At 43.4% G+C, this 24,435-nt stretch overlaps 1 protein-coding gene across 15 annotated transcripts in view; it reads right to left on the reverse strand.

Annotated features, from left to right (window-relative positions):
- pleca (plectin a) overlaps positions 1-24,435 on the reverse strand; it is a 189,613-nt gene that overhangs the window by 4,403 nt on the left and 160,775 nt on the right. For 11 of the 15 annotated variants that reach the window (XM_031793789.1, XM_031793794.1, XM_031793790.1 and 8 more), the window contains 14 exons: positions 24,256-24,408; positions 18,622-18,776; positions 18,297-18,423; positions 17,803-17,986; positions 17,529-17,549; positions 15,028-15,185; positions 14,079-14,257; positions 13,804-13,942; positions 13,224-13,580; positions 12,899-12,982; positions 12,702-12,806; positions 12,490-12,588; positions 7,729-11,079; positions 98-7,295 (listed from right to left, as the gene is read on the reverse strand). In XM_031793789.1, the coding sequence (XP_031649649.1) occupies positions 930-7,295; positions 7,729-11,079; positions 12,490-12,588; positions 12,702-12,806; positions 12,899-12,982; positions 13,224-13,580; positions 13,804-13,942; positions 14,079-14,257; positions 15,028-15,185; positions 17,529-17,549; positions 17,803-17,986; positions 18,297-18,423; positions 18,622-18,776; positions 24,256-24,408 (11,478 nt within the window). In that variant the 3' untranslated portion in view covers positions 98-929. The remainder of the gene's footprint in view (positions 1-97; positions 7,296-7,728; positions 11,080-12,489; positions 12,589-12,701; positions 12,807-12,898; positions 12,983-13,223; positions 13,581-13,803; positions 13,943-14,078; positions 14,258-15,027; positions 15,186-17,528; positions 17,550-17,802; positions 17,987-18,296; positions 18,424-18,621; positions 18,777-24,255; positions 24,409-24,435) is intronic. The other 4 variants (XM_031793796.1, XM_031793791.1, XM_031793804.1 and 1 more) reach the window with 1 other exon arrangement.

Consider the following 24,435-nt stretch of genomic DNA (forward strand, 5'->3'; position numbering starts at 1 on the left):
ACAAAATGAAGAAAAAAATACTTGAAGATACAGCATTTATTTAAGATTCACTTCTAGCAAAAAAATATAAAATCAAAGAAAGGATTTAGAGACTCACCTTTCAAAAGTCTCCAGAGAAGCAATGGTTCTGCTGAGAAGTTATTTCAGCTTGAGATGAGACCGAGCTGTTTCATGGTGATTTGGGGCATCTTTCACTTCAAGTGAGTTTGTCCAGGTTATATTATGTTGGGATTGCCATCCTTGGAATGCTCTCTCCATAAGGTGCTTGACTGTATAAAGACTGCATAGTTTTAACTGATTGGTAGTCCATTGTATATTACAAGAAGGGGATAGGTAGAATCCAAACATTAGCAAAGTATTAGCGGCACTGTAGCCGAGATGAGAAAAGATCTTGAAGCTTGGTTTTTGTTTAAGCATTTCTTCCAGTGACTCCTTCTTCTACTCTGCAGATTGGATGCTTTCCTTTCTATATATTTGTAATGACAGACATCCGTTTAACAGATTTTACATCTAAAGGTATACTTTATAATAGATATTGTTCTTTAACAGAAATATATCAAGAATCAAAATATAATTTTTACTCAAATGTCTGAAAATGTAACTATAGAAGTATAATGAATTAGAACTAATAACAAGCTGGCTTAAAAATGAAAAAAATATGTCAATATGTCTAACACTGAAAACGTTATTATCAATATAATTGTAGTTGCTAAAAATACAGCTCTTCTGTATGTAAGCATATAAATAATGGCAACATTGCCAGACTACACAAAACAAAAGAGAGCAACCAAAAATGTACTTCAAAAAGATTTAACTGAATAAACTAGGGACAAAATGTAAAGCCAGCAAAAAGATGTATATACTGCAGAAAAGCCCCATAATAACGACATGCAGAGCAGAATAAAGGTAGTCTATTTTTCTAATAAGAATTAGGCAACTGGTGAGTAATTGGGTTGTATTGTGGTGAATATTCTCTCTTCAGAACTGCAGTTCCTGCCCATTGCTAATGATGTCAGGGCCTGTGCTAGCTCATCCATGCTAAGTCCGCTTTGTAATCCTGCATTATATCTGCGCCCATAGCTCGTCGAGCTGAAGGAGGAGGGGGAAAAGTTAGTGGAGAAACCAGAGCCTGTGGCATCAAAGCTCCCTCGTCTGGAGCCTGACCTGGAGCCAGTTCTTGAGTCGGGCCGGGAACCGGATGCTGACCCAGAACCACTAACACTGTAGGGACTGTAAAGGCCTTTACTTGATTGAGAAGAGGCTTCCAACAGACGCAGACCAGAACCCTCCTCAATCATGCTTCTATCCATGGCATCCTTGTATGAGATCTTAAGCTTTGTCTTTGGACAGGTGAGGTATTTGGAGTATCCACTGACATCTCGTAGCTTTTGTGCAGTACGTGCATCTAGGGTGCCCTTGTTGACTGCAACGTCTAGTGGAACTCTGCCAGTGACCTCTGGTTCGATCAAACCACCAGTTAGATATTGTACTTCCAGGAATCTCTGACCCGCCTCATAGTACAACCACCCTTTTTTTAATGCTTGTGCAGCAGACATTTTTTTTTTGGTTCTGGGATCCTCAAATCCATTGAAGGCCTTCTGTGCCAGGTTGATTCGGTCAACCATGATCTTATCCACAAGTCCCATGTTCATTGCATCTGAAACTGAGAACTTCTCTCCAGTGTTTGGATCAATGATGCCACCAACGCAAGCCTGAGCCTCCAGCAATCTTTGACCTGTGATATTGTCCACAAGATTTCTGTGCATGGCTTCTGTGACAGACACCTTTTCCAATGTGTCAGTATCCAGTATTCCAGCCACAGGCACGGTTTCTTCTGTTGGGTCATTCCATATTGTTGCTGGGGGTTTGATAGAGGGAGCTGGGCTACTGGAGTAAGATGATGTGGACCCGAAAGAGGATGACCTGGATCTGGTGCCAGTTATGTTTCCGGACAACATGTCTGCAAACTCTGTGATGGACAGAGTTCCAGCACGGTATTGATCCAGAGCAGACTGGTCAATGAGGCCCTTTGTGATTGCATCATCAATGTCATACTGTCGGCCAGACCTCCTATCAATGATCATGGACTTCACAACACCATCAGATGAGGTTATAGTAATCTCCTCCCACTCACACTCTTGCTCTGCAAGCTCCATGTAGGTCTGTTGATCTATAAGTCCTTTGCGATATGCCTCATATACAGACATCTCTTTGCCTGTCTCTGGGTCAACAATGACTACCCTGCGTTTACGCACAGACGATTTAGAGGATGTCTTCCTCTCACGTTTCTTTTCTTTCAACAGTAAAAGTGCTAATCCAGTTTCCGGGTCAATCATACATCGCTCCATCAGTTGCAGGTAAGTGAGGTTCTCCTCAGTGTTAGGGTCAAAGAAGCCTTTAGTGTCATCAGATGGGTCTGTAAGAATGCCATTCATCTCCTCATCAAACAGGCCACGTGTGTAGGCCATCTCGACTGGCAAGCGGTGACTCTCTTCTGGGTCAATGATCCCACCAGTGGCAATTTGGGCTTCCAATAGGCGAATGCCGTGGTCTTTCAGAATGAGACCCTTTTTCATGGCCTGGAATAGAGAGATGATCTTGCCAGAGTACGGATCCCTGTAGCCTGTAACGGCACGCTCAGCAGAGATGAGCTTGTCTTTGAACTCTGGACCAACAACTCCCATTTTAACAGCTTCACCAACATTCAGCTTCAGGTTCTTTATTGGGTCAATTATATATCCTGTTGCTGCTTGAGCCTCAAGAAGTTCAAAGGCTGTCCCGGGTCTTATCATGTTCTTTTTCATTGCTTGGTAGATGGAGAGACGGTCTTTGCTGGATTCTACATATACTCCGGCAATGCAGCTTGTGCCCTCAAGGTACTTCTTCACTGCTCTGCTGACCTCCTCTACTGAGATAAGGCCTTCAGTGAGATCATTGTATGTCTTTTGGTCAATAATCTGTGAGCGAAGCAGCTCATCTAAGGTGATTTGCTTTCTGAGACCCTTGAAAAGCAACCTTCTGTCGGCCAGTGAAAGTAATCGCAGACCACTCTCTTTATCAGCTTTGCATCTCTTCAGCAGCTGGGCATAGGTCTGTCTCTCCTCTGTGGTTGGATCAACATAACCTTGTACATCACTGTTTGGATCAGTGATCCTGTCATGCGTTTCCTTATTGATGTATCCGCGTTGCATGGCAACATCTGTGGGAAGGTGAAAGTAGTATTCTGGATCCATAAGTCCCCCAGTGGAAGCCTGGGCTTCAAGGAGCCTCAGGGCATAGTCCTCAGGAACAAGGTCTTTTTTCATCGCTTGGAAGAGAGAGATTACTTTTCCACTGTAAGGATCCTTGTAGCCAGTGACTGCCCTCTCGGCAGAGAGAAGTTTGTCATGGATTTCAGGGCCGACTAGCCCTTTGCGCACAGCTTCGTCAACTGTTAGCAATTCTTCTTTCACAGGGTCAATGATGAATCCTGTTGCCGCTTGGGCCTCCAGGAGACTGATAGCAAAATCAGGCTTAATGAGACCTCTCTTCATGGCCTGGTAAATACTAACCTTAGAGGGGGAGTCTGAGAGGATTCCAGCAATACTGCCTGTGCCAAACAAATACTGCTTTACAGATGGCATTTCCATTACCTCCCGGATAGTTTTCTTCTCTTGCTTCAACATGTTGTATGTTTGAAGGTCGATAATGCGAGAACTATAGAGCTCCTCAATAGTGACTCTTCGTCTGATCACATCACAGGACATGCTCTGCTCTCCTTTCAGTATCTCCCTTTGTTCAATGATTTCAATGACGATGATGATCATTCTCTCCTTTGTGATTTGCCCGAGGCGATACTGCTCCAGGAGCCTTAGCTTTTCCTCCTCAGGGAGAAGGTTTGACCCCATGACATCCCATAGGGTCATTACCTTCCCGGCATAGCTCTGATGAGGGATATCCACTTGAGTGTTAGTCAAGTCTGTCTGTGCCATTTCTTCAGTGTATATGTATGACTTTTCCACGGGACTTTGAGCTTCAGCCTTTGATAGCGGCAGGAAGCACAGACCGGTATCTGCATCTCTTATGCATTTCTCTTGCAGTTGTTTGTAGGTGGAACTTTCATTATTGTTGGGATCAATGAAAGCTTTGATATCCCCTGAGGGGTCAGTGAAGTTATTAGCCATTTGCTTATTGAAATAGCCACGTTGGAAGGCCACATCATTTGGAACACAGTGGCTGCTGACTGGATCAATAATCCCTCCTGTGGCCACCTGAGCTTCCAACAGGGGAATAGCATGTTCTCGTAGCACAAGCTCCTTCTTCATGGCTTGGAAGAGGGAAATCGTGTTGCCCGTGTATGGATCTCTGTAGCCAGTCACTGCTTTCTCTGCTGACAGAAGTTTCTCGTGAACCTCAGGACCAACAACTCCTGCTTTCACAGCATCATCCACAGTGTACCTCTGGTTTTTGACAGGATCGATAATGAAACCGGTTGCTGCTTGTGCCATAAGCAATGAAAGACCTGTATTTTGTCTCAATATGTTCTTCTTCATTGCTTGATAAATGCTAACCTTTTCCTTTGATTCGCCCATATAGATGCCTACAATCTGTCCATCTGTTCCTTGCAAGTACTTTCTGACTGAGTCAATGTCACTGATTTCTTTGGGTTTCTTTTTACCCTGTTGGAGTTGATCATATGTAGCTTTATCAATTATTTTGGATTCAAACAATGAGCTGGCAGTGACAGATGACCTAAGCCCTTCAAAGCTGGCCTGTTCCTTTTCCTGTTTCTTAGCCTCCTTTTCATCAACCATTGTGACAATGATTGTAATCATTCTTTCAATAGTCACTGTTCCAGTTCTGTACTGTCGAATCAACTCGATTCTTTGTTCCTCTGTAATATATTCAGAGTTTATGATCTCCCAAATAGTGACTTTCCTTCCTTTGAAAGGTCCATACGGCAGATCCATAGTTGCCTGGTTCAGGGCATCTTTGATCTGGACCTCAGTGATTTGATGTTCCTCTTTTGACTTATAATGTCCCTCTTTTGACTTTTGAATTGCTTTCTCTGAGAGCGGAAGAAATGGAAAACCAGTCTCTTTGTCAGTGACACATTTTTTCATGAGTTGTACATAAGATGCATTCTCCCACATGTTAGGGTCAAAGAAAACTTTAGTTTCATCAGTGTTGCTGCTCAAGGTCTTGTTTGTTTCATCGTTAAAATATCCACGTTTGCAGGCAACATCATGTGGGATGTGATAACTTTTAACTGGATCAATTATACCTCCAGTTGCAAGCTGAGCCTCTAGCAGACGGATACCCTGGTCTTTCTTAATGAGGTCTTTCATCATTGCCTCAAATAGGGATAGATTCTTTCCAGTGTAGGGATCTTTGTACCCATTAACAGCTCTCTCTGCAGACATAAGTATTTCATGCATCTCTGGGCCAACAAGACCTGATTTAACAGCCTCATCCACAGTGAGCTTCTGATTTTTGACAGGGTCAATTACAAATCCAGTCCCAGCTTGAGCTTCAAGAAGAGTCAATGCAGTCTGGGGAGAGAGCATCTGTTCCTTTACAGCTTGATAGAATGGTATTTTCTCATTTGTTGACTCAATGATCACTCCAGCAATGCTATGTGTACCCCTTAAGGCTTTCTTAACAGGGTCCATCTCAGAGATTTCTTTGACAGTTGTTTTACCATTATGCAATTTGTTGAACAGGTCTTTATTGAGGATCTTAGATTCTAGAAGTTCAGCTGCAGTGACAGGAATCCTCAGACCGTCAAACACAATTTCATTCCTCTTCTCTTTGTCTTCCACAACGCTAATGACAATTTTGATAATTTTTTCCACTGTAATTTTTCCGGTCTTGTACTGGCGAATCAGATCCTTCCTCTGTGCCTCTGTGAAATACTCTGAGTTAATGATTTCCCAAATGGTCACAGTCTTTCCTTGGAATCTTCCAAATGGTACAGAGATATTCGCTTTAGTGAGTACCTCTTTAGTTTCTTCAGTTGTGTAGGTCTTGTCACTTTGTGTAGCTTTCTCTGTGATTGGTAACATAAGTAGGCCTGTCTCTGCATCTGGGGTGCATTTCTCCAATAGTTGCTGATAAGTGAGGCTCTCCTGAGAGCTTGGGTCAATGAATAACTTTGAGTCATCAGTAGGGTTTGATAGAGTTTTGCTCATCTCAGCATCCAATTGGCCCTGCTTATAGGCTGTCTGGAGAGGCACACGGTGACTATTGACAGGGTCAATTATTCCACCAGTTGCAATCTGAGCATCCAGAAGTCTAACGGCCTGGTCTTGTTCAATCAGACCTTTTTTCATGGCCTCAAAGAGTGAGATTTTGTCTCCAGTGTAAGGATCTTTGTAACCAGTAGCTGCTTTTTCTGCAGAAAGCATTTTGTTATGGAGTTCTGGACCTATTAATTCCTCCTTTACAGCTTCATCCACAGTGAGCATTCTGTTTTTCACTGGATCGATGATGAACCCAGATGCTGCCTGAGCTTCAAGAAGCATTGTGGCAGCGCCAGGAGAAAGTTTATTCTCTTTCATGGCCTGATACACACTCATTTTTTGCTTGGCTGCAGTCAAGACTCCGCCAACACTATTCTTGCCTTTGAGACATGTTTTCACTTTCTCAGTCTTGCTCAGGTCTTTCACTGTGGTTTTGCCTTTTTTCAGCTTATCAAAGTCCTTCTTGTTCAGTATACCAATGTCATGGAGCCTGCTGGCAGGAACCTTCTCCCTAATCCCATCGAAAGAAAATGGTAATTCTTCGTTTTTCTTCTCACCATCAACTACTGCAGACCCATCGAATACTTTCTTTGTTGTTCCCACCATTGTCATTGCAATCAGCTGATCTTCAGGGACCTCATCCGTTTGCATCTCCATTTCTTTAGTGTGGGATTTTGCTGATGTTTTTAATGTAGAAAGTTGCTGCAGCTTCTCTCGAAGCTTTTCATTCTCCTCACCCAACAATTTCTCTTGTTCAAGCCTTTTCTTTTCAAGATCCTGCATCTCTTTCTGCTTGTTGCTCATCTCCTCCTCAGCATCCTTCTGCTTTTTAACAGCGGCATCCATTGTAGCATGGAGTTTCTTCTTCTCCTGTTCCATCTGCTTCCTTTGACGATCCTGCTCATCTTTGAGATCTTTGGCCTTCTTAACCTCATCCTCAAACTGTTTCTCAAGCTTATTTTTTTCTTCTTCAATGAGCTTTTCTTTTTTCAACAACAATTGTTTTTCTGTCAGGAAAGTCTGCTCAAGAACGATCTTTTCCTTTTTAATTTGTTCCTGTTGGGCATTGGCCATCTAATTTGGAGAAAAAAAAAGACCAAATTAATACAATTCCAAACATACCTTCTTCACATGTTCTTAACATTCTATTACACAGATTATAACTTCTAAATAATATAATCAATATATTTATATATAAATGGTATTGTATATACAGCATATAACTGTATTCTGTATTCTATGATTGGAAATTTATTTGAAATCGGTTTAATTTTGAAATGCAATTATAAACATTTGCTAGAAAACATAATTGGATTTACAAAATGCAGCAACATTTGGTAATTCATGAGAAATTGCTGGACACTTAGTATTGTTGACAGTCTCTGCAATTCACATGAATAGTAACTTTGGACCTCCTTTATGTGTTAGTGTTTTTGAGAAGGTTATGGATATTTGCAAAGGGGTTTGTACTTTTTATTTCACAGGATTATTTCACATTCTGCAATACCTCTTTAGAATTGTTCTGTAGATCTGCAGCCTCTTTTTGTAATTTCTCATTTTCTTTCTGAAGGTCAGCTATGGCTTTGCGTAGGTCATCAGACTCTTTGCTGCTCTGTAATCTCTGCACCTCCAGTTTCTCTACAATTACTTTTTCTGAAGCATGTTGCTCTTTCTCTTGGAGACAAACCCTGATCTCATCTGCTTGTTTCTTGAATTTCTTGGCCTCCTCTTCTGCTTTAGACTGAGCATCACTAAGCTGTGTCACCCTAAGCTTCAGTTTTTCTGCCTCCACCGTAGCTTCATGCTGCCTCTTGCGCTCAGCCTCTAGAGATTTTTGGAAGCCCTCTGTCTCCTCCTCAAAACGTTGCTGCATCTGCTGCTTGTCCTCCAGCAGTTTTTGGGCCTGCTTCTGAGCCTTGTCCTTTTGTTTCTGGAGATTCTCTGCCTCAGCTTTCAGTTTAGCTGCTTCTTGGATAGCTTGCATTTTCTCCTTCAGCATTTTGTCAGCAAGAGCCTTCTGTTCTTCAAGCTCGGACTCTGTAATCTGTCTCTCTCGGGCTGCCTCCTGAGCTTCTAAGCTTAGCCTGGCAGCATCCTCCGCAAGCTTCTTCATGTTCTCAGCTTCCTCTTCCAGGAATTTCTGAGTATTATCTTTGTCTTTACTCATGAGACGCTGGTTTTCATTCTCAATTCTAAGCTTAAGTTTGATCAGCTCCTCCATCTGGACCTTGATCTTGAATAGCTCATCCTCCACTTGAGCTTTCTGCTTGACAGCATTGCTAACTTCATCCTTCTGGCGCTGAAGCTCTTCATCCAAAACAGATTTCTGCTTATCAGTCTCATCCAGTCGTAGTTTCACCTTTGTCAGCTCCTGCTCAACTTGTTTCTTCTGCTTCAATGTTTGTTCAGCTAGCTTTTTGTGCTTGGCCATCTCTGCATCTGCCTGCTGTTTCTGTTTCAGAGCAGCAGCCTCAGCTTCTGCTTGCTTTGCAGCCTCCTGCTCTGCTTCCATCCTCAGTCTCTCAGCATCCCCCTGAGCCTTGGCCTGTTTGGCAGCCTCAGCTTCAGCTGCTTTCTTCTGCTTCTCAGCATCCTCTGCTTTTTGACGGAGTAAAGCAGCCTCTTTCTCAGCTTTTTCCTTCGCCTTCTCAGCTTCTTGTACAAGATTCTTAGCCTTTTCAAACTCCTCTTTGAGCTTGCCCTGGAAAAGATTGTCCTCTTTCTGCTTGACCAGAACAGCCTGTGCTCTCTTTTCTGCAGCACTACATTTCTGTGCAGCCTCTTTGGCTAGACTAATCTGTTTCTCTGTTTCTTTGTCAGCATCCTCCTTTTGCTTGTTAGCATCAGCAGCAATCTTTTTAAGGCGCTCCACTTCTTTCTGAGCTGCCTGGCATTGTCGCGCTGCCTCTTCCTCTGCTGCAGTGATCTTTTTTACTTTCTCTTCAGCTTGCTTCCTTTTGTTCTCCTCCTCTAAAGCATGCTTTCTGAGTTTCTCTGATTCTTCCTCCGCCTTGACTTTGTTCTTATGCGTCTCATCTGCAATGCCTTTAAGCTTGTTCAACTCCAACTCAAGATCCAACTTGCCTGTTGATGCCTCCTCAAAGTTTAGTTTTAGTATGCGAATCTCCTCTTCGACCACCCTCCTCTGCTTAAGAGTTTCCTCTACAATCTTCTTCTGCCTCTCCAATTCAGAATCAGAAGTTTTCTTAAGCTGGGTGATCTTTTCATCAATGTCTTGCTTGTGCTGTTTTGCTTGGTCTTCCAGGACCTTTCTCTGATAAGCCTCATCTTCGGCTTTTCTCCTAAGTCGCTCATTTTCTGCCTCTTTATCCTTCAGGGCAATCTCAGCTTCAGTTTTCAGACAAGTTGCTTCATTAATGGCTACCAGTTTTTCCTTGAGTATCTTCTCAGCCTCTCCTCTTTGCCGAGCTGCCTCATCCTCTGCTACCTGCCTCTGCTTCTTTGCGTCTTCAGCAATTGATCTCAGCTTAGTTGCCTCTTCAGCTAGTTGCCTCATTTTCAATGCCTCAGACTCAAGGAGATTTCTGCTTTTCTCTGTTGTAGACATGGTCTCATTCTCAGCTTTGGACTTCATCTGAAGAAGAACTTCCATTTCACATCTTACTTTGGCCAGTTCATCTTCTAGCTCTTTCCTTTGTTTTACAGCAGCATTCACCTCATTTTTCAGGCGCTGGAGCTCTTCATCCAATAGAGACCTCTGTTGCTTACCATGGTCAAAGTCAGCCCTTAGGCGAATTAGCTCTTGCTCTGCAGAGAGTTTCTGCTGGGCCATTCCCTCTGCCAATTTCCTCTGTTTCTCCAGCTCCTTCTCTGCCATTTCCTTTTGCTTAAGAGCAGCCTCTTCAGCCTTAGCCCTTTTCTTTGCCTCTCGCTGAGCGTTCTCTTTCTGCTTCTCTGCTTCCTCCTGAGCCTGGCTCTTCTTATGAGCATCTTCCTCAGCCTGGAGTCTCAAACGGAGTGCCTCGTTGGCTTTCTGCCTCCACTTCTCAAGTTCCTTCTCTGCTTCCTCCCTGGCTTTGTTGGCTTCCTCTTGTTGCTTCTTGAGGCGCTCTGCCTGTTCCTGCAACTGAATAACAGTGTCCTGTTCTTGTTTCAGTGATGCCTCAAGCTTTACTGCCTTCTCGTTAAAGGACATGCGTTTGGTTTGCAGCTCGGTGGCGGCACTCTTCTGTGCCACCTCCTCTGCAACCATGACCTGCCTCTGCTTCTCCTCCTCTGCCTGTTTCATGCGCCTCTCTGCCTCTTCAGCTTGCATCTTGAACTTCTGCACCTCATCCAGGGCCTTCTGCTTTTGCTTGGCAGCCTCTTGTTCTGCCTCCGCTTTGTGTTTCAGCTCCTCCTCCGCGTTGCGCTTTTTCTGAGTCTCTTCATTCACCTGCTTGCGAAGCTTCTCTGCCTCCTCCTGAGTAACTTTTCTCAGTCTCTCAGCCTCGACAGCCATGTCCCTGAGCTGCTGAACTTGGGCCTCAGCAGTGGCCTTCTGCTTTATGGTGGTCTCTAATTGGATTCTGATGATGTGGATCTCCTCTTCTATCTTGGTGTGACTGTACAGTGCCTCCTCAACCTGCTGGCTCTTGGATTGGATCTCTTGCTCTGACAGGTTCTTGAGTTCGTGCAGCTGCTGCTGTATGTTGTGCTTCTGTTTCTCAGAATCCACTTTCACAACCTCCCTCCTGCTGACCTCTTCTTTCATTTTCAACTTGAGCTCCTGGGCTTCTTGTTCCGCTTTAGCGATAGCTTTTGCGTGTGCCTCAGCTAACTGTCTTTGTTTGTCTAATTCAGCCTGCATCTCAGACAGCTTTTTTCTCTCCTCCTTCTTTAGTATTTCAGTAGCTTTCTGTATTAGTGGAAGCAAAAAGTAAAGGGAAAAACAATGTTAAGTATTACAGTGTTAGAATATAAATGTTTGAGTTGATTGAATTACTCAAAAAAAGTCAAACGTTTAAGTACATGTAGGTACACATACAGTGGGGTCCGAAATGATTGACACTCATGATAAAGATGAGCAAAACTGACTTAATAAATAAATAATTTAAAAAGTTCCAATTGTTTTTGAACATACAATATAGCTCAGTATTTGAATGATGTATTTTATACAGTAATTTCTGCTCATCTTTATCAAGGGTGTCAATCATTTCGGATCCCATTGTAGAACAAAACATTACTTCAAATGAAAAAACATTTGTTATCTACTGAGAGAAATGTTTGTTATTTGCTTTAGGGAAATAATCACACATGTCTCGTCACATTTACTTAATGTATGGCACATATAATGAGACATTTTCACAACACTATTGGGATCTTGAATGGTATATCATGCCAATTAGGTATTTTACCTTGGGTCTTTTGAAGTAGCCATTTAATCTTTCATTACTAAGATAAAATATGAATCAATCAAATAACACTTTTCAATGTACTGACTTGGCTACTACTCTTCAACTTTACCTTGGACTAAGATTGTATTACCTTGGACTAAAATTGGAACTAAACTTGAAAGGACAAGAAGCTGAAAAATAATAATTTGCAAAGAGTGTATTACCCATAGAGAATATGCTTAGATTGAGTTAGGTTGGTAAATAAAGGGGCAAACAAAACTGGTCACTTGAAATAATCATTCTGAGGTGGTAGTTAGTCAGAGGACAGAGTCCTAATCACCAGATCAGAGAAAATGGAGTATGTAGAAATATTTTGTTTCAAGAGTGAAACAACAAATTCAATTGCAGAAGAAAAAAAGGCTGGGGTTGAATGGGGAGCCGGATGTTTGCTTCACATTTGAGTGGATACTGTAGGAAAACTAACTTGCAAGTGTAATTTAAAGACTTATTACACAACCATGAACCACAGTATAGGGAGAATGAGAGACAGATACTGTTAGTGACGCGTTAGGGATGTGCTGCAGCACCAGAATTTGAAATGACTCTTTTTTATTACTCACCTTCCATACTGCGATGAGCTATACTAAAACTAATTCATTTCCTCATAGACCACATCAGCTAAAATATATTGAACCCTTTAATTAATACATTAATACATAAAGAGAGTGTTTTATAGTAATTGTTGTTATCGCCTGGGTATTCAAGTCTGTTTGTGCCATCATGTCACTCCTTGACATGCCAAACATCTAAATAGTTGACATGGGCGCACAAACAGATCTCGGACCAGGCGATTGTTATTATGGTTGGTGGGTTTAATTAAAGTTGTCAGGAGCAGGGAGCTGCTGCCTGCCTTCAATGTGTCCCTCAATTACCTCCTCGTCCTCAAGTCGGCGCTGTGTCTCCGTGATAAACTTGATGTACTGGCTGGTCAGAGTCATTAGCTCACTGTAGCGGGTTCTCAGAGTCACATACTGAAAGACAATTTCAGATGTTTAGTAATCCCATATAATTGTTATCAACTTTAAAGCTACTGTAGCTGTAAAATACTATTAAATAAATTCCCCATCGTGTCTATATGACCGACCTCTTGGATGATATTGTCAGATGCACACTCCATTTTGGTTTTCCTAAGGGGCGAAGCCAGGGGCTCCACCAGAGCTTTGTACGTCACCACCTGAAGCTCATAGTCCTGGGGAAAACACATGGACATAATATAATGATTTTATTAATGCAACAAATCTCCATATGCATGATCTTGTTTTAAGTGATTTGCATACGCACCTTGACCGCATCAATATATGCCCTTGCATGTTTTTGACACTCCTCAACCTTATCTTTGTTCTTCTCGATCTCTTCTAGGAGTTTCTACAATGATAAAAGATTGGAACACTGACTGTCATGATAATGTAACATTATATTCCATCATCGAGCAAAGAAGCTTCATCTCCACTATTTGTAATGGAAGCCTCCTGCTACCTTGTCCTGGGTGCCTCACATTGGTGGTGGATGAGGTGAGTTTCCCCTTTACTATGGAAAGCACTTTGAGCATCTAGGTAGAAAAGCACTATATAAATCCAATCAAATATTATTATTAGTCGTAGAGTACCTTCTCCTGTGCCAACTGTTGCATAAGGGCCTTGCTGTCGCCGATGGGTATGGCCTGGATCTTCTCCTGCCTTTGCTTGGCATCACCGAGCCATCTGATGAGCCAGTCATAGCTCTCGTGGTAGGCGCACATCTGCCTCCCCAGCAAGTCCAGTTCCTGTTGGCGCAGGTCTATCTGGGCAAACACGACCTGCCAGCGCTCCTCTAGCCCGGCCACTAGTTGGCGGTAGTGTTCCAGCTCGGAGTTGTGCTCGCTGTGGACCAGCTTAATCCGCTCATTCACGGCCGCCGCCTTTTTCAGTTCCACCTGGAGATTGTCGAACGTCTTCTGGTCATCCTCTGCCTCGCCACGCATTGTCTACCAGAGTGAAAGAGGGAGACAAAGAGAGAGAGAGAGGAAGAGAGAAGGAGAGAGAGAAGGAGAGAGAGAGAGAGATAGAGAAAGAAAGAGTGGGAGAGAGAGGAACATCACTACAAATGCATAGAAATCATTAAGTTACTGTCGGATAACCAGTTCATGTAAAAGCATTGTCTATTCACCAACGGATAGAATACAGTTCATTCTAACAGAGACACTGTACCTTTAGCTGGGTGTGGTAGTTCTCCACCTCTTTTTCATCTGTTGGCATCTTGTTTACGTCTCGTAAACGGGCTTCATACTTTTTGAGGGTGTCCTCTGCTCCCTTTGTGCTGCGGATCACTATGTCGATGGTCTTCAGTCTGAACAAGGAATGGTGTATAGTGTTAGCTGTATATGTAACATGACTCAGATCTACTATTTAGATTGAAGATGTCACTTATTGGTCCTATGGTTTTGATATGCATGTCGTAACAATCAGAGTCAGGAGGAACTCACTTGTCCAGGTACACGGACGACAGGCTGTAGATGTGCTCCATCTTCTTCAGCGTAATATCCAGCTCAGAGCGCAGTACTGGGGTGGAGCCGGACTGCTGAGGAGATGCCAGCACCTCCTCTGTCTTCTCAGCCACATTGGTCAGGTCTTTCTTCAAGCCCTCCAACTCTGACTGGACTTTCTATGAGCAGAAAAGGGAATAATGGACCATAACTGGCTATTCCACCTGGGCATCCAAGCAGTCATGGAGTTGTTAACAAGCTAACCAGCAATGTACTGTAAAGTGAAATAGGGACACAAAGGTCTTCTGAAACTTCTTACGATCAGAAACGAGCAGATGGAACATACTAAACAGCATGACTGATCTAAAAATGTTAGTTTGTCTCTTCTACTGTCTAACTTAATCTACTTGACACACAAGAACTTTAAATAGCTTCCTAAACAATAACCCCATGTTAAATGCGACCTGGCTCTGTTTAAATAGCTTCCTAAACAATAACCCCATGTTGAATTTGGCCTGGGTCTGTTTCAAATTAGGCATGTTATCTAATTTGGGCTCAAACTTCATTACAGATCTACCATTAACTCTGTTTGCTTTGGGATTGGATGTGTGATTTATAGCAACCATTTACCAGTGGCCTGGCTACCCCTGAGTCTAAATGACATAGATACTGATTTATTTCTGTCTCGGTCGAGAAACAGCTACAACAGCAAATGTATCTTCCTCCATTGCCGTTAGACCCTTAGTGAAGTTCCCTAAAACTCCCAAGGTGCCCCTATAATGTATTGTTGTATTGTCTTTGTGTTGTTCTTGTCTGTAACTGTTATGCACTGTGTCATCTATTTTGTGTGGACCCCAGGACGACTAGCTGCTGCATGTGCAACAGCTAATGGTGATCCTTATAAACTAAACAAAAAAAATGTCACTGAGGGGTGACGTCACTGCAGTACCTTCTGCTCAGCGGTCCTCTGGGCGCAAGCCTTGAGCGGTTCCTTGTCCACGGGCTGTCGCAGATGTGCGACGGTGCGAGTCTCACAGCCCTCCAGCTTCAGACACAGGTCCTTGATCTTGGTCAGGTAGCTTCGGCACTCAGATTCATCTTGCTCACCTGAACAGAACAGAAGAAGATGAATTTACAGATCAATAGGACTAGAATTCTGGATCAGAAAATAGTGCACTGTTCCCTGATTAATATTGAATGATACAAAGAGCATATAGCTATGTATTTGCTTAAAATTATCCCAAATGGTATCCTATTCCCTATACAGTGCATTACTTTTGACCAGGGCTCATAGGGATGTGGTCAAAAGTAACGCACTATGTAGGAAACAGGGTGGCATTTGGGATGCATCCACGGTTATTGTACAATAGGAAATTATTTAATCAATTTTAGAATAAGGCTGTAACGTAACATAATGTGAAAAAAGTCAAGGGGTCTGAATACTTTCAGGAATGCACTGTACATATGAAATGTGTAAAACAGCATGTAAACATTAAAGTGACCAGTGTTCCATGTTTCTATGTACAAAGGGCAGCAGCCTCTAAGGTGCAGGGATGTAACCGGGTGGTAGTCGGCTAGTGCCAGTGAGTAAGTTCAGGGCAGGGTAATGGATGGTAGCCGGCTAGTGCCAGTGAGTAAGTTCAGGGCAGGGTAATGGATGGTAGCCGGCTAGTGCCAGTGAGTAAGTTCAGAGCAGGGCAGGGTAATGGGTGGTAGCCGGCTAGTGCCAGTGAGTAAGTTCAGGGCAGGGCAGGGTAATGGGTGGTAGCCGGCTAGTGCCAGTGAGTAAGTTCAGGGCAGGGTAATGGGTGGTAGCCGGCTAGTGCCAGTGAGTATGTTCAGGGCAGGGTAATGGGTGGAAGCCGGCTAGTGCCAGTGAGTAAGTTCAGGGCAAGGTAATGGGTGGAAGCCGGCTAGTGCCAGTGAGTAAGTTCAGGGCAGGGTAATGGGTGGAAGCCGGGTAGTGCCAGTGTGTAAGTGTGTCTGTTCAGGGCAGGGTAATGGGTGGTAGCCGGCTAGTGCCAGTGAGTAAGTTCAGGGCAGGGTAATGGGTGGAAGCCGGCTAGTGCCAGTGAGTATGTTCAGGGCAGGGTAATGGGTGGAAGCCGGCTAGTGCAAGTGAGTAAGTTCAGGGCAGGGTAATGGGTGGAAGCCGGGTAGTGCCAGTGTGTAAGTGTGTCTGTTCAGGGCAGGGTAATGGGTGGTAGCCGGCTAGTGCCAGTGAGTAAGTTCAGGGCAGGGTAATGGGTGGTAGCTGGATAGTGCCAGTGAGTAAGTTCAGGGCAGGGTAATGGGTGGAAGCCGGCTAGTGCCAGTGGGTAAGTTCAGGGCAGGGTAATGGGTGGTAGCCGGCTAGTGCCAGTGAGTAAGTTCAGGGCAGGGTAATGGGTGGTAGCTGGATAGTGCCAGTGAGTAAGTTCAGGGCAGGGTAATGGGTGGAAGCCGGCTAGTGCCAGTGAGTAAGTTCAGGGCAGGGTAATGGGTGGTAGCCGGCTAGTGCAAGTGAGTAAGTTCAGGGCAGGGTAATGGGTGGAAGCCGGGTAGTGCCAGTGTGTAAGTGTGTCTGTTCAGGGCAGGGTAATGGGTGGTAGCCGGCTAGTGCCAGTGAGTAAGTTCAGGGCAGGGTAATGGGTGGAAGCCGGCTAGTGCCAGTGAGTATGTTCAGGGCAGGGTAATGGGTGGAAGCCGGCTAGTGCAAGTGAGTAAGTTCAGGGCAGGGTAATGGGTGGAAGCCGGGTAGTGCCAGTGTGTAAGTGTGTCTGTTCAGGGCAGGGTAATGGGTGGTAGCCGGCTAGTGCCAGTGAGTAAGTTCAGGGCAGGGTAATGGGTGGTAGCTGGATAGTGCCAGTGAGTAAGTTCAGGGCAGGGTAATGGGTGGAAGCCGGCTAGTGCCAGTGGGTAAGTTCAGGGCAGGGTAATGGGTGGTAGCCGGCTAGTTGTGGCTATTTAACAGTCTGATTTTGTTCTTGGTCATTTCGATCATGAATTCATTATTTATGCCCACATAATTATTGTAATTTTCTGGAACTATATGTCTCATGAAATCCATAAATCCATACAGGCCGTCATTGAAAATAAGAATATGTTCTTAACTGACTTGCCTGGTTAAATAAAGGTTAAAAAAAAAAAAATAATAATAATAATATATATATATATATATATATATAATCACTCAAGCTTTTGCTCATCAACAAATAGTTTCAAAATCAAACTCAATCCACTGCCAGCTTCATGCAGGAGAAATGATTAAACAACATGATTATACAACACATGCAAACTCATGCGATTGGACAAGGTGGCTAATGCAATGAACAGAGAAGTTAGAGAAAATCTTGAATGATGGATAGGTTGAGTGAAGTTAATGGAGTGAAACGAATCAGAACTATCAGAGAAAAAGCTAAGCCAGTCAAGAAATGTGCTCAATCTGACACTGCAACTGGGACACCTTACCTCCAGAGGGTGACACATAGCCTGTAATGTGAATTTAACAGTTAACCACTATTTCTAGACAAATGGGCCTGTGATGAATTTCAACATTTACAACAACGAATATTGAAATCATGATGTTCATGAACGGAAAATGCAACGGCAACTCATAAGGTGTGCAGTGCAACAAAGTGTGAAATAAAATGTGCAACACTGATGTCATAAAAAAAATAACATGGTTTGATGCTACTTCGTGTACTATATAGACCCTCTACCTGCCCAGATGTCCAACACTCACCTTTCTCCAGAGAGTGCAGCAGTCCTTCGTAGTGCTGGCTAGCCTTGTTGTAGCTACTCTCCACCTGCATGCGGTCGTCTGCACCAAACAGCTGGGAGTCCTGGCTGTCTCTTAGGAACTCTTGGTAGTGGAGTTCCAGGTTCCTCAAAGCTAGCCTGTACTCCTCCACCCTCAGGGTCTTAAACTGTAGTGATGGGGAAGAAAGATAGGAAAGGTGAGTGTGGTTAGGAAGAGTGTTAAATTCTCTTGGCTAAATTCCATCCGATTCCCCCCCCCCTCCCCATTCCAGGACCTTTGGAATTGTATAGGTAAGAATAAATCATTCTGTGGGCCTAATTCAATTCTACAACAAAGAATTGTTGTCTCCAAAAAGTATGTGTGCACATCCCAAATGGCATCCTATTCCCTGTGTAGTGCACTACCTTTGACCAGGCTGCACTACATATGGAATAGGGTTCCGTTTTGAGACACAGTCTGTGTGAAACTGAGCTCACCGCGGTGATGTTCCATGAGCTGATGAGGTGGATGTCTCTCGTCAGGTACTGCCAGGACATGAGGCTCTTCATGTCCACGTACAGCATCTGCCACAGGACCAGCAGGTTCTGGTGACTAGTGTCCAGACTGTGGGGGGAGGTTAGAGGTTAGTGAACCATAAAGGTGCTGGGGTCAAACGCAAGAGCACAAAAAGACTTGGGACCAGGCTAATGTTGTTAATGGTAAGGCTAAATCAAAAGTTTTGTCCATTTTGTTTCATGGTAAGGCTGAATCAAAGGCTTTTGCCATGGTGTTTTATTGCAAGGAGATGATTGGTTGCCTCACCCTGAGACGCCGCTCACTGCGTCATTATTGGTGGGAGGAACCAGGAAACAGATGGAGGGCATGGTGGCCTTGCTGCCTTTGGGGTTCTGCACCTTCCACTTGTACGGCTGAGAGTTGTCCAGCAGTACACACTCCTCCCCTCTGTGAACTGTGAGCTGGAAATAGGTACAAAATGGATGCCCACATTGTACTGTATCTGACCAGTTCTAATGACAAGCCTTCAAGCATGACTAATAAGATAAATAGAGAGAAAAAACTAAAACATATACTACTGCTTTTCTACTTCTAAGTGTCTACGCTGAGTGTACAAAACATTAGGAACAACCTTCTGCCCTCAGAACAGCTTCAATTAGTCGGGGCATGGACTCTACAAGGTGTCGAAAAGGATTCCATGTTGACTAAAATGCTTCCCACAGTTGTGTCAAGTTGGCTGGATGTCCTTTGATACATTGGACCATTCTTGATACACACGGAAAACTGTTGAGCATGAAAAACACAACAGCATTGCAGTTCTTGACACGAACCGGTGCACCTGGCACCTACTACCATACCCAGTTCAAAGGCACTTAAATATTCTTATCTTGCTCATTCACCCTCTGAATGGCACACATACACAATCCATGTTTCAATTGTCTCAAGGCTTACAAATATTGTTTTTTACCTGTCTCCTCCCCTTCATCTACACTGATTGAAGTGCATTTAACAAGTGACATCAATAAGGGATCATAGCTTTCACCTGTCACCTGGTCAGTCTGTATCATGGAAAGAGCAATGTTTTGTACACTCAGTGTATGCTTTGAATAAACACTACATTTCCACCGATTCTGATAGAATGTGCTTATACACGTAAAACCGGATAAGTCCTGGCTGCTCAAACATTTATGAGGAAACCGATCACCTCAAATGAGCAGTACTACCTTCATATTAGTAATACAAATGCAGTTTTTTAAAGTAAGGTATACTTAAATTTAACAACCCCCACTAAGCCAGCGCCTCTAATCATTTCCCGTGTGCCTTGGCTCTTCAATTGAATTGTAGAGTTACCACCCATGACCGTATTTGTTAGTGACAGAGACATGGTTGATGAATTCATTCATTTTCAGTCAAGTGTCCTTCACCAAGTGAGTTCCTAGTCGAATATTGCATATACATAAGGCCTTATACAGTAAGTAGGGTTGCAAAATTACAAACTTTCCCAAAACGAATTGTAAATAACATTATGCTGGCTTGCAAAGTGTTGTGTAATTCCTATTGGGATCTAGCCAGCATTAGGCTATGCAAGAATTTACATTTGTATTCACCAGCATCACTTAGGAGACTACCTAAGCTTTTAAACTGGAACAATCATTTCAGTAACAGATGTAATGATTGGATTCGCTTAGAAAAATGCTATTTATCTTTGTGTAGCATAACATTTAATCAATCAATACCTCAATGTACATGCAACAACACTGATATAGTTGAAGTCGGAAGTTTACATACAATTACAGTTGTCGGAAGTTTACATACACCTTAGCCAAATAGATTTTTTTTCACAATTCCTGACATTTAATCCTAGTAAAAATTACCTGTCTTAGGATCAGCACTTTATTTTAACAATGTGAAATGTCAGAATAATAGTAGAGAATGATTTATTTCAGCTTTAATTTCTTTCATCACATTCCCAGTGGGTCAGAAGTTTACATACAGTCAATTAGTATTTGGTAGCATTGCCTTTAAATTGTTTGTTTAATTTCGGTCAAGAGTTTCGGGTTGCCTTCCACAAGCTTCCCACAATAAGTTTTGTCCCATTCCTCCTGACAGAGCTAGTGTAACTGAGTCAGGTTTGTAGGCCTCCTTGCTCGCATATGCTTTTTCAGTTCTGACCACACATTTTCTACAGGATTGAGGTCAGGGCTTTGTGATAGCTACTCCAATACCTTGACTTTGTTGTCCTTAAGCCATTCTCCCACGACTTTGTAAGTATGCTTACGGTCATTGTCCATTTGGAAGATCCATTTGCGACCAAGCTTTAACTTCCTGACTGATGTCTTGAGATGTTGCTTCAATATATCCACATGATTTTCCTACCTTATGATGCCATCTATTTTGTGAAGTGCACCAGTCCCTCCTGCAGCAAAGCACCCCCACAACATGATGCTGCCACCCCCGTGCTTCACGTTGGGATGGTGTTCTTTGGCTTGCAAGCCTCCCCCTTTTTCCTCCAAACATAATGATGGTCATTATGGCCAAACAGTTCTATTTTTGTTTCATCAGACCAGAGGACATTTCTTCAAAAAGTACGATCTTTGTTCCCATGTGCAGTTGCAAACCTTAGTCTGGCTTTTTTATGGCGGTTTTGGAGCACTGGCTTCTTCCTTGCTGAGCAGCCTGTCAGGTTATGTCGATATAGGACTCGTTTTCCTGTGGCTATAGATACTTTTGTACCTGTTTCCTCCAGCATCTTCAGAAGGTCCGTTGCTGTTGTTCTGGGTTTGATTTGCACTTTTCGCACCAAAGTACGTTCAGCTCTAGGAGACAGAACGCGTCTTTTGACCTGCTGGAATTGTGATAGAGTGAATTATAAGTGAAATAATCCATCTGTAAACAATTGTTGGGAAAATGACTTGTGTTATGCACAAGAAGATGTCCTAAACGACTTTTTCAACCATTCCACACATTTCTTGTTAACAAACTATAGTTTTGGCAAGTCAGTTAGGGCATCTACTTTGTGCATGACATGACACAAGTCTTTATTCCAACAATTGTTTATAGACAGACTATTTAACTTATAATTCACTGTATCACAATTCCAGTGGGCCAGAAGTTTACATACACTAAGTTAACTGTGCCTTTAAACAGCTTGGAAAATTCCAGAAAATGATGTCATGGCTTTAGAAGCTTCTGCTAATTGACATAATTTGAGTCAATTGGAGGTGTACCTGTGGATGTACACTGCTCAAAAAAATAAAGGGAACACTAAAATAACACATACTAGATCTGAATGAATGAAATATTCTTATTAAATACTTTTTTCTTTACATAGTTGAATGTGCTGACAACAAAATCACACAAAAATTATCAATGAAAATCAAATTTATCAACCCATGGAGGTCTGGATTTGGAGTCACACTCAAAATGAAAGTGGAAAACCACACTACAGGCTGATCCAACTTTGATGTAATGTCCTTAAAACAAGTCTAAATGAGGCTCAGTAGTGTGTGTGGCCTCCACGTGCCTGTATGACCTCCCTACAACGCCTGGGCATGCTCCTGATGAGGTGGCGGATGGTCTCCTGAGGGATCTCCTCCCAGACCTGGACTAAAGCATCCGCCTACTCCTGGACAGTCTGTGGTGCAATGTGGCGTTGCTGGATGGAGCGAGACATGATGTACCAGATGTGCTCAATTGGATTCAGGTCTGGGGAACGGGCGGGCCAGTCCATAGCATCAATGCCTTCCTCTTGCAGGAACTGCTGACACACTCCAGCCACATGAGGTCTAGCATTGTCTTGCATTAGGAGGAACCCAGGGCCAACCGCACCAGCATATGGTCTCACAAGGGGTCTGAGGATCTCATCTCGGTACCTAATGGCAGTCAGGCTACCTCTGGCGAGCACATGGAGGGCTGTGCGGCCCCCCAAAGAAATGCCACCCCACACCATGACTGACCCACCGCCAAACCGGTCATGCTGGAGGATGTTGCAGGCAGCAGAACGTTCTCCACGGCGTCTCCAGACTCTGTCACGTCTGTCACGTGCTCAGTGTGAACCTGCTTTCATCTGTGAAGAGCACAGGGCGCCAGTGGCGAATTTGCCAATCTTGGTGATCTCTGGCAAATGCCAAACGTCCTGCACGGTGTTGGGCTGTAAGCACAACCCCCACCTGTGGACGTCGGGCCCTCATACCACCCTCATGGAGTCTGTTTCTGACCGTATGAGCAGACACATGCACATTTGTGGCCTGCTGGGGTCATTTTGCAGGGCTCTGGCAGTGCTCCTCCTTGCACAAAGGCAGAGGTAGCGGTCCTGCTGCTGGGTTGTTGCCCTCCTACGGCCTCCTCCACGTCTCCTGATGTACTGGCCTGTCTCCTGGTAGCGCCTCCATGCTCTGGACACTACGCTGACAGACACAGCAAACCTTCTAGCCACAGCTCGCATTAATGTGCCATCCTGGATGAGCTGCACTACCTGAGCCACTTGTGTGGGTTGTAGACTCCGTCTCATGCTACCACTAGAGTGAAAGCACCGCCAGCATTCAAAAGTGACCAAAACATCAGCCAGGAAGCATAGGAACTGAGAAGTGGTCTGTGGTCCCCACCTGCAGAACCACTCCTTTATTGGGGGTGTCTTGCTAATTGCCTATAATTTTCACCTGTTGTCTATTCCATTTGCACAACAGCATGGGAAATTTATTGCCAATCAGTGTTGCTTCCTAAGTGGACAGTTTGATTTCACAGAAGTGTGATTGACTTTAAGTGTTCCCTTTATTTTTTTGAGCAGTGTATTTCAAGGCCTACTTTCAAACTAGGCAGAGTTGCAAAGAAAAAGCCATATCTCACACTGGCCAATAAAAACAAAAAGATTAAGATGGGAAAAAGAACACAGACACTGAACATAGGAACTCTGCCTAGAAGGCCAGCATCCCGGAGTCGCCTCCTCGCTGTTGACATTGAGACGGGTGTTTTGCGGGTACTATTTAATGAAGCTGCCAGTTGAGGACTTGTGAGGCGTCTTTCTCAAACTAGACACGAATGTACTTGTCCTCTTGCTCAGTTGTGCACCGGGCCTCCCACTCCTCTTTCTATTCTGGTTAGAGACAGTTTGCGCTGTTCTGTGAAGGGAGTAGTACACAGCACAGCGCTGTACCAGATCTTCAGTTTATTGGCAATTTCTTGCATGGAATAGCCTTCATTTCTCAGAACAAGCATAGACTGACAAGTTTCAGAAGAAAGTTATTTGTTTCTGGCCATTTTGAGCCTGTAATCGAATCCACAAATGCTGATGCTCCAGATACTCAACTAGTCTAAAGAAGGACAGTTTTATTGCTTCTTTAATCAGGACAACAGCTGTGCTAACAGCTATGTTAGCTGTGCTAACATAATTGCAATTGATGTCATGATCTCATCAATTAGCCTTTTAAAATTATAAATTTGGATTAGCTAACACAACATGCCATTGGAACACAGGAGTGATGGTTGCTGATAATGGGCCTCTGTACGCCTATGTAGGTATTCCATTAAAAATCAGCCGTTTCCAGCTACAATAGACATTTACAACATTAACAATGTCTACACTGTATTTCTGATCAATTTGATATTATTTTAATGGACAAAAAATGTGCTTTTCTGTCAAAAACAAGGACATTTCTAAGTGACCTCAAACTTTTGAACGGTAGTGTATATATATTTTTTAACCTGCAGTAGAGCATGCTGGGAAAATGTCCATTTGTTATCATATCTTTAAAAAACTGAGTTGGTGTAACTTCTCATTTAGTTTTGAGTCAGTACCACATAAACATTTTAAGTAATAATTACTTTTCATTGACTAAGTATAACTTACTAGAAGTATTTGAGTTAGAGTGTACTAACTAGTAGCCTAAGAATGTTTGCTTCTCCACTGGAAAGCTGGTCACATGAACATTAATATCTCCTCACCTCCATCTGTTTGAAGTCGCAGACGGCCTGGACAGGCAATTTGCCCTTAACTGGTGTTGCTGGGTTACGTGGCTTCAGCTGGACAATGGTCTTGGCCCTCCGGTTCAGCCCATCCAAATGGGTCTTAAACTCTTTCAGTTGCTCCTTCTCATCCTATAGGAAATATCACATTGTATTTAA

This window comes from Oncorhynchus kisutch, linkage group LG17, assembly GCF_002021735.2.
Source record: "Oncorhynchus kisutch isolate 150728-3 linkage group LG17, Okis_V2, whole genome shotgun sequence".
Classification (NCBI taxonomy): Eukaryota; Metazoa; Chordata; class Actinopteri; order Salmoniformes; family Salmonidae; genus Oncorhynchus; species Oncorhynchus kisutch.